At 48.0% G+C, this 9,871-nt stretch overlaps 4 protein-coding genes across 4 annotated transcripts; 2 read left to right on the top strand and 2 right to left on the bottom strand.

Moving 5' to 3' along the window:
- Nucleotides 1–351: 351 nt before the first annotated feature.
- On the bottom strand, nt 352–1,080 carry GUITHDRAFT_144656 (hypothetical protein; the record flags this gene model as incomplete). Its single annotated transcript, XM_005824744.1, has 1 exon — nt 352–1,080. One exon carries the CDS (start codon nt 1,078–1,080, stop codon nt 352–354), a length of 729 nt encoding a protein of 242 aa, XP_005824801.1.
- A 755-nt stretch (nt 1,081–1,835) lies between these two features.
- GUITHDRAFT_39333 (hypothetical protein) lies at nt 1,836–2,204 on the bottom strand (the record flags this gene model as incomplete). Its single annotated transcript, XM_005824743.1, has 1 exon — nt 1,836–2,204. A coding segment is annotated over one exon (369 nt), but the record flags the coding sequence as incomplete, so codon positions are not given.
- Nucleotides 2,205–4,654: 2,450 nt separating this feature from the next.
- Nucleotides 4,655–5,357, top strand: GUITHDRAFT_154847 (hypothetical protein). The gene is made up of 4 exons (XM_005824742.1): nt 4,655–4,720; nt 4,773–4,982; nt 5,063–5,110; nt 5,222–5,357. The coding sequence occupies exons 2-3, from the start codon at nt 4,783–4,785 to the stop codon at nt 5,091–5,093; spliced, it is 231 nt and encodes a 76-aa protein (XP_005824799.1). The 5' UTR covers nt 4,655–4,720; nt 4,773–4,782; the 3' UTR covers nt 5,094–5,110; nt 5,222–5,357.
- Nucleotides 5,358–6,146: 789 nt separating this feature from the next.
- GUITHDRAFT_154845 (hypothetical protein) lies at nt 6,147–7,800 on the top strand (the record flags this gene model as incomplete). Its single annotated transcript, XM_005824741.1, has 2 exons — nt 6,147–6,981; nt 7,352–7,800. Coding segments are annotated over exons 1-2 (928 nt in total), but the record flags the coding sequence as incomplete, so codon positions are not given.
- Between the last annotated feature and the right edge of the window lie 2,071 nt (nt 7,801–9,871).

Raw genomic sequence — 9,871 nt, 5'->3', positions numbered from 1 at the left:
CAAGAATGGATTACTCTCTCTTTCGTGATATTACCAGTGTATTCCCATGTTCAGCAAGATAAAGATGCTTCCAAGAACAGTTCCTGTACGAGCTGGAAGTCAAATAGATCGGCCAGACAATGAAGCTTTGGAACAGAGTGGAAGACTTCTCTACATTTCATACAGGAGATCCAGAGGGGAAAGCTTATCCGAAGTATCATAGCCTGGATGGAATAAGTTGTAAAGACTAGAGATTTTAGGTGGGGTTCAATAAAGTGACGGCTTTGCTTTGTATACAAGATCACAAAAGAATCGTATTCTTACAGAGACTTCTGTTTATTGCTTCGAAAGTGCGTTGAGCCCCAAAAGCAATCAAACCAGATCATTCAGCTGGATTTCGTATGGCTGGACTTTCTGCTTCACATTCTGAGTGCAAACGGCCTCTGGATTCTTGATAACTCCGCGACAGAAGTACCTCAGATTGTACGTTGGGGAAGCAATCCAGGATGCTTGTTTGTCCAACGGGCGTTGCAAAAATCGACTATCTGGGAAAGTTTGCACTGCTTGTGACCATTGCGAGTCGTTGAAAGATCTTGCAGTCCATCCCCTCGGGGGAACATCTCCTGGAAATGTCGCACACTTCCAGTTTGCCGATGCGCTGGTGGGAACACCTCCAAAGGTTCCAATAAGGCCAGTCAGGCCACCAGGCCAATCTATAATCTTTGCTGCTACCACCATCTCTCTCTCACCATCGATGACATCGATGTTCACAGTGTAGTCATATACGAGGTATTGAGACTTCCAGGTATGGCAGAAGTTGCAGTTATCTTCATATCCCAAGTACACACCGTTGACGAACAATTCGAATGCATTGTCTGCCGTCATCGAAATGTTCACCGCGCAATGTGATATGTTCACGTACCCTACACATTCCGAAGGGCGAGGGATCACATGTACAAGCTTAAGATCTACGTTCTCCCCAAATGGGACCCATGATTGTGTCATCTCGTTGAACACCCAACAAAAGTAGGTGTCCACCGGGTGTAAGGCACATGGATGATTTTCCAGGCATACCCAGACTTCATAGACGCTCATCTCCATCAGTTGGCCAAGCCCACCCGTCTTGAATTGGGCCTGCTGCAAGATTTTGATACAACGAATCCCAACTTGAATACGGGTTCAAGCAATGTCGATATTGAACGGCAGTTCGAGATAGTATCTCAGTTATATTTGTAGATGCAGCAGGGCTGTATCCACCGAATGATAGTCCATAACAGCAGGAAATGATAAGCATGCGCAGCATTGCGACCATGGTTCTGTTATCGCTTGCGCTGCAGCTGGGAGGCCTAGCCCACCCGTTCATAGAGGTTGCCAGCTAGCAAGCATGATGGGTAGGGGTAGCCGTCGATTGTTTTGAAAGTTGCTTGTAGTAGTAATTTGAATACTCAGGCAAATATTCCAGAGAATGGCTACAAATTTTCCCTGTTGAAAACGGCGTCCCTGACAGTGTAAAAGAGTTTTATAGCCAGCGCTGAATGCAAAACCGGTACGAGGACAATCAGCTTGCCTAGTGTAGGAAGCCTACTTTTTCGCTGCCTCTCCTTGATAGGGAGTCTTTTCTCTGGGGCGGATTGGTCAGGTCTACCTATCGCCTGCAGAGCTGGCTGCTGTTGAGTAAACGTTGCCAATCAGAGTGCGCATGGAATGATGGATCTAGTAATGGGTCATCTTCCTTCACGCTCTCTTCGATGTCTTTGTTTGCAAGGCAGTTTCCTTTTGATCTTTCTTTACATGAGTTTCTTGCGCAACACTTCAAATGTTACAGCAAGATCACGTGTTTCGATCCAAACTCGATCAGATGATGGGAGGCAGAGACGATCGGATGATGGGAGGCAGAGTCGATCGGATGATGGGAGGCAGAGTCGATCGGATGATGGGAGGCAGAGTCGATCGGATGATGGGAGGCAGAGGCGATCGGATGATGGGAGGCAGGGTCGATCGGATGATGGGAGGCAGAGGCGATCGGATGATGGGAGGCAGAGGCGATCGGATGATGGGAGGCAGAGGCGATCGGATGATGGGAGGCAGAGGCGATCGGATGATGGGAGGCAGAGGCGATCGGATGATGGGAGGCAGAGGCGATCAGATGATGGGAGGCAGAGGCGATCGGATGATGGGAGGCAGAGTCGATCAGATGATGGGAGGCAGAGGCGATCGGATGATGGGAGGCAGATTCCATCACCTAGGAGCAGTACTGGTGCTCTGACAAAGAAAAATGTTTTGAAACGCATGGAGCATGTCGTCGTAAACCTCTCAGAAAATTTTAGAACTCTGTTCGAGCAGGGGTTTATGCGATCAATCACAGGAAGACAGGAATTTGTGGTGCACGTTTTTGAAATCGATCTGGCAAGGTTTAGAGAATTTGGATTCAGGACTGAGTCTTGGTATTTCTCTGTGACTCAAAAGATTCGCAATCTGGTTACGTTCATGACAGAAAATCCGACAATCGACTATTTGCTCTTGTGCGATGGTGACATCCAGTTTTTCAACACCAGTATCACTCTCGATTTCTTCGAATATGCAAGGATTGCTCACTTAGATTATTTTGGCATGGCGGAAAGGGGAGAAATGGATTACAACAGTGGCTTTTTTATCATAAGGAACAGCAAAGCCATGAGGAACATGATGGAACTCGTCGCTAACTGTACACTGCAGGAACGACCGGAGTTTGGAGATCAAACTCTTATCAACAAATACCTGAAGTCTGGTAGATTCACAAACTGCCACAGACCAATTCCGCGGGCCTGCACGCTGCAGGGAGATGCGGCGGTTGACTCTGTAAACATTGCAATACATCACGCGACAGATGTACCCGATGCTAGGTCTAAGTTAGTGCTCATCCTTGATTTCGGCACGTTTGATCAACACCTCAACACTCTTCGTCGCGTTCTTCTGCGCTGCCGCGAGAATCAAGTTTACCTCAAGAAATCAAAAGTCAAGCTCTTTCAAGATAGTGTCGAGTTCCTCGGTCATCAAATCTCTGCTGATGGCATATCGACTCAATCCAGTAAGACCAGCGCGATCCTTGACTGGCCACCACCCAGCAACGCAAAGGAGATCAAAATATTTCTTGGGCTCTCCGGATATTACCGTCGCTTTATTCGCAACTATGCCCACATTGCTGCTCCTCTTCATGCTCTTCTTCGTAAGAATGTTGTCTTTCAATGGACTCCCGAGTGCCAGCAAGCCTTCGATCTTCTCAAACACCGGTTAACCTCCTCCCCAATTCTCTCTCACTTTGATCCAGCGCTTAGAACAGAAGTTCACACCGATGCCTCAAACACAGCTCTCGGCGGTGTTCTTCTTCAGTACGACGCTGCCAACAAAGAGAAAGTCATTGGATTCTACAGTCGCCTATTTACTGATGCAGAAAGAAATTATCAAACCACTGAGCGCGAACTTTTGGCCATCAAAGACGTGCTTCTTCACTTCCAATTTTATCTGCTTGGCAAGCCCATCATCCTTCGTACTGATCACAAGGCTCTCACGTACTTTCAAACTCAAAAGGATCTCAAAGGTCGTCTTCGCCGCTGGTTAGAAACTCTCAGTGAATTCTCTATCGTCGAGATCGCGCACGTGAAAGGTACCGATAATGTCGTCCCTGACGCTCTCAGCCGCCAATATCCCGACGACGACGTCGCACCTCCACGCGCTGACGCAATCCTACATTCAGATGATCAAGATTTTCATCATCTCCTTGCTCTCGATGCTCCTGCTGATAATGCTTCTCTCGTTGAATCTCTTCACGACGCAATCGTACAAGCATATTCCTCGTGTTCATACTTTTCTACAATCTATCAAGCAGTTCAAAACAACCCATCGTACAAGCATTTTCACATTGAACATCATCTCCTGATTCTAACAGACAGTCTTCACCGACAACGCATTTGCATTCCTCAATCCGTTCGCAAAGAAGTTCTATACCGTGCCCATGACCTTCACAGTCACCGCGGCTTCTCTCGAACATACCTGGCTCTTGTTCCTGTTGTTTATTGGCCCTCTATGCGTCAACAAGTCGAACGTTATATCCTTTCCTGTCAATCTTGCATCCAATACAAATCTTATCGCAAGCCACAGATGGGACCGTCGCACAGTCAAGCAGCTCCGTCTGATCGTTTTGCTACAATCTCCATCGATGTTGTTTCCGGCTTCCCGCCTACTCGTTCTCATTACGACTCGATCTTCGTTTGTGTTGACAACTTTTCTGGCCGTGTCTTTCTGTCTCCATGCAAGAAGACTCTCACCTCTCAACAAGCTGCCGATCTTTTTGTTTCGAAAGTCTGCGCCAACCAAGGCCTTCCCAACGAAATCATTTCAGATAATGCAAAAATCTTCTCTTCTGCCTTTTGGACTAAACTTTTCGACATCTTGCAGGTCAAAATCAAGCATTCTTCGCCTTACTATCCTCAAGGCAATGCTCGACCTGAACGCCTCAACTCCGTCTTGATTGAAGCTCTTCGCATCTACTGTGCCAATCGCGTCAACCATGACTGGGACAGATTTCTTCCCCTCTTCGAGATGCATTACAATTCTTCCGTCAAACGTTCAACAGGCCTTGCGCCATTCGAGATTATTTATGGCCGCAACGTCAAAACTCACCTGGCTACAGGAGAGATTGGAAGACGAGCAGGAGCAAGGAGGACAAGGATCAACGAAGCTCATAGCCGCGACGGTCCTGCAACTACAAGACAGGTCAGCACAGGTAGACATCCTGACGTCCTCCCCTCCCCCACCTCCTGCTTCATGCCCCGTCTCTCCACTCCAGCCACCTCCTCCGCCACAAGCAATGCACACAGCGCCAATCTCGAAGAACGACAAGGAGACAAGGGGAGAGGAGGAGCTACCAGGCCCAACAAAGATGCAAGATGGGAACTCGTCTCACCTTCAATGGGCAACGGGGGCGGAGGAGCAAATCCTACCAGCAGGCAGCAAACCACCCACGACTACCACCGACAGGTCAGTGCAATCAGCATGGGTGGAAACGCACAGGAAGGACAACGCCCCTGGCAACATCATTTCTCACAATGTCAATGGATGCAGTCAATTTGTGCTGAAACACATCCTAGGATACCTGATTGAAACATATCAACCAACAGTCGTGCTACTTCAAGAAGTTTTGGTCGGGGGAAAACGAAAGGAGGCAGATCTCCGAATGATGATCAAGAAAGAATGGGGATGCTACCGAGTGTTCATGACGAAAGGTGCAGGGGAGGGGAGAAAGGGTAAGAGTGATCTTCGCCTTGTGACGCTAGTACATGCGGACCTTCTCCCTCGTCCCTCCCCCCTGCTCGGCCGCCGCGCTGACATGTTGGAAGAGCAGAATCTCCAAAAAAGAATACAACTTTTACAGATCGGAAAAAAAGAACCGATAGGGATCTGTAACACCCACTTAACGCTGAGCCAGATGCTCAAGACGGAGCCAAGTGTCAAGCTCACCATCATAGGAGGCGACTTCAATGCATCTCGACACCATCATAGGAGGCGACTTCAATGCATCTCGACAACATCCAGAGATCCCCATGAGAGTCGGATAATGGAACAAGGCTTAAACGAACTTGGACGATCCCAGATGGTCACTTGCGAGAAGATGAGCAGAAGCAGCACGCACTTCACCTTCTCCACATGGTACAAGCAGGGTCATCACCAAGCAAAACTGGATCATGTCTTTGCATTACACCATCCATCTTGCACAGTAAGCTTAATCTCGCAGACCGCAGAGGATTGCATCATAGGAGCCGCAGTCGACCATAGAGCACTTGTAGTGAATGTGAGCTCTCTCGATGCTGAGGGTAAGCAAGCCATCCCAAAGATTGAAATCCTCCCGCAAAGGAGGGATCGAGAAGCAACCCCTCGACGAAAGAAAAGGGTGGTCGAGATGGACAAGCTATCGGGAAGACTAGGCGTGGAATGGGCAATAGCACTTGATGAGAAGATAAAAGCGGCACAAGCTCTACATCAAGATTGCGACATTCTCGAATTGATAACAACAGCCCTCCCCATCAAGGAAATTCCGCTACGAGGCTCCAGCGGGAAAAGACATGCATCCAAAATTCAGATGGATCTGAAACGCAAAATCAAGCAACTTCACAAGGACTTAAGAAACGCTTCAGAAATTCCAGACTTTATTGATCGCGCACACAAGGAGTCGAGCTTACATGCAGAAATAAGAGAGAATATGACCAAATTCAAGGAGATCTGCGCAGCACAAGACCAAGAGATATTCCTGAAAACATGCGAAGAACGAAGAAGACGCTTGGGCACGATAGGGAGTAAAGAGTCTCAAAATGCAATGGGCAAGAAGTCAGACTTTAAGCCCAAAGCCCCAATGCTGAGTCAACTGCCAGAGAAGTGCCACCCAAACACAATCGAACTTACGTCATGGAGAGATCTCCAGCCAGCGCTGCAACAGCCGGAGACAGCATATCTTCAAGAACTGAACCCGTTAATCGAGACATTCCTCCAGAGCAACTCCAAAGAATCAAGCAAAACCTTTTGGAATGCAAGACATCAAACCATGCTGCACGTCGAGGTTCTCGGGGCGAGGAACCTGGCAACACTGACACAAAAGCTGTTCATAACGCTGGCGCCTGCACACGCAATCGTACCCATCATCCGAGGACTGATCACACAGCCAGGAGGGTGGCGCCTGGAAGGATACAAAAACATCGAGCAATTCCTCCCCATGAGATTGGCAAGAGATCTAGAAGATGAAACCCACACGGCAACCTTCTTTGCAGTCAACGGATGTACCATGAACGGAACCTGTGCAAGAGCTGAATGTCAAACAAAAGGACGACTGATTCCGTTATATGACAAAAGCCAGAAAAACGAAGAAGCATCAATCCTCTTCTTCTGCAAAAGCTGTCAATCACTGACTTCCGTCAAACCACCGGACTTCGAACCCCCAGAGCAAATCAATCAACACCCGACCAGGGATGTAGAGATAGCTTACCCGCTGGAGCCAGGCGAGATCCAAGTATGGATTCAAAAACTGGCCAACCGGAAAGCAGCAGGCATGGATTTGATTTCAAACGAGATTCTGAAAGCTCTGCCTGACAGTGCAAAGGAGGAAATAGGCAAGACAATCAACCGAGCCTTGATCGGAGACAAGCAAACACTAAAGATGCTCGCGAGAGTTAGGCTCCTCCCAAAAAATGAGATATGTCACGTCTTGGAGAATCAAAGACCTATATGCGTCCTCTCCTCGGTAACGCGGATCTTCCAGGCAGTCATAGCGCACAGACTGGCAAAAGCTGCTGAAAAACATAAGCTACTCACTAACAACCAGGAAGGTTTCAGACCAGAGGGGGGGACGATCAGGCAGGGTCATCGTCTACTCAACATCATCGAGGAGGCTCAGAGTAATCAACACGACCTCATCCTGCTGTACCTCGACTTTGCAAACTTCTTTAACAATGTGGCAGTCGAATCCATTGCAAAAATCATGGAAGTATATGGCTTTCACCAGTGTGATGTAGACGTCGCAATCAGTTGTAGCCAAGGGATAGCGCTGCAAATTCAGACAGAGAGGTTCGAAACAGCAGCCATCCCACTTCTCAGAGGATTACCCCAAGGCAGCCCCGCAAGTCCGCCAAAAACAAATCTTCTGCTTAGCATCTTGTCAAAACAACTCGATCAACAACAAGACGAGATTGCAACTCAACACCCTAATAATCTGTCATTTGCAGACGACCTTGTCCTGATAGCACATTCAGTGAGAGAGATGAAAACGCTTGTCCAAGTGGTAGAGCGATTCTGTCGATGGAGTGGATTAGAACTGAACACGAAGAAATCTGAAATCACCAGCTTTGATTATCGGCTAAGAAGGGAGATCCCAGGAACACAGACCATCAAGTTCTTCGACAAGGAGTTTGTGAACCTACCACCGACAAAATGGTTCAAATATCTAGGGATCCGGATCAGCTTGTGGAGACCAGGAGGAAGAGGCAACAAGGCGCACACCTGCCCCTTCACGTGGGGAGAGAAAGAACACATCTTGGAGAAGACAAAAGAACTGACAAAGCTGATTGAATCATCTGCTTACTCGGCAGCCCAAAAATATTACCTGGTGAAGGTAGGCATCGTCAATATATTTAGATACTCGGCGGTACTGGTGAGCTGGTCTTGGTCAGACTTACAAACCTTAGATACCCTCTGGACCAGAGCATTCAAAAGAGCTATGGGATTGAGCAAGAGTACAAGCAACGCTATCTTTCACCTACCTTGGGACAAAGGAGGCCTCCAACTCCCCCATCCAGCACCCATCTTGGGAAGGGCGGCGATTCGGTATCTAGAGAAAGAAACGAATAAGAAATGCAGGGTGGATGATGATATCAAAAGCAGTCTGATCCACAAACTAACATCATGGTGCAACCAATGGGGGTGTCAAACAATAAACCAGCTACAACGAGAAATCAGATCGGGCAGACTCAAAGAGAACGAAGCGATAAGAGGACCGGAGAGACTCGCAATCTGGATAGCGGAAAAAATGCAGACCACCATCAGTTGGGAAATGATTGAAAGCAAGATGAAACCGGGGACAATAGCCATCTTACATGACCTGGAGGACAAGATGATCTCAGAAGAAAACTCCCTGCTGTCCGGAGAAAACTCCCTACCTACATCTCCTGCTCGGCAAGGCTGGGAGAGTTTTGCAAAGGCATGGAGACTACTGCCCCAAGTAGGCTTCCACTCCATGACAAGTGTCTTACCCGTCCCAGATACCGAGGGCATCTCCCTGCACCTGCCCATCCGACTCTGGCCATTCCCAAAGCAAAGGGAACAAGCAGAAGAAATCCTTGCACAATATCTGCAAGCGAATGTCATCTGGGCAAAACTTGGACTTGAGCAGGCAGGAACAGGGAAGAGAAGAAGGCCAGCCAGGGAGGAGGGGAAGCCTCTAAACAAGAGAAGGAAAGGAAAAAGGGAGGCTAGCCCACATGAACTTCAGCCACACAAGAAACTAGCCAGACCGGACCAAGGGAGAGAGGAAACGAATACGAAGGCTTGTACCCGGGTAATTTTGAGGCGGTGGCTCCAACATGACCCCACCTGTTATGATGAAGGAGGGAATCAGCAAGAAAGATTCTGTTACACTACAAGCAATATACCTTTCAAAGTTCAAGGGAACATAGCCATCTTTGAGCGATCTCAAATTGAAGAAAGCAAGACCGTGGATCCACCAATAGAATGGTTGGAAGCGTCACTGGACTCGGCTCCCTTCACATCTGCAACAAGGGAAGAGGACGGTAATAACCGAAGAGACTGCAATCAAAGCATCCATCTGCTGCTGGAAATAGTTAATGCATTGGACGACGGCGAAACAGAAGCTACAGCATGGTGGCAACAACTCGAGGAGGTAGTATCAGAGGTTCGCCAAGAAACAACACAACCATTGGCATACGAGTTTTTACAACATCTAGCAGAGATTACAGCATGCGACATCAGTACATTTCGTAACTGGCCTACCCTACACACACATCCCCAGGCTCTGGACAAGAAGAGAGCAAGGGAACTGCACAGAGTGGTGGTTTGGATGGACAAACAAAAGAGATTTCGTGAACAAATCCTGGATACAATACATGTCATTCTGATAGGATGGAAGAATAACATTGATGAGATACCAGAAGGTTTTGAAATTATCAGCCGGGTCCCGAAAGGCGCTCAAATAGCTTATGCAGCAAACTTCTGGCAATCAGGGAATAGGTGTTTGATGAAGACTGCAGAGGAGTTATGGATACTAGTTAGGCACACACTCCCAACATACTTACGAGTCCAGCTTCAGGACAACATCCTCCCAACGTATGAGGAGCTGTGTAACAGACGAAGGGAT

This window comes from Guillardia theta (assembly GCF_000315625.1).
Source record: "Guillardia theta CCMP2712 unplaced genomic scaffold GUITHscaffold_90, whole genome shotgun sequence".
NCBI classification, from domain to species: Eukaryota; class Cryptophyceae; order Pyrenomonadales; family Geminigeraceae; genus Guillardia; species Guillardia theta.
The sequence above is the reverse complement of the archived record's forward strand: the minus strand, read 5'-3'. Positions and strand labels throughout refer to the sequence as shown.

Coding starts and splice junctions, on each gene's coding strand:
- GUITHDRAFT_154847 (XM_005824742.1), top strand. CDS start 4,783: ATGCCCCGTCTCTCCACTCCAGCCACCTCCTCCGCCACAAGCAATGCA. Junction 4,983..5,062: donor AGGCAGCAAACCACCCACGA/CTACCACCGACA, acceptor ATCATTTCTCAC/AATGTCAATGGATGCAGTCA.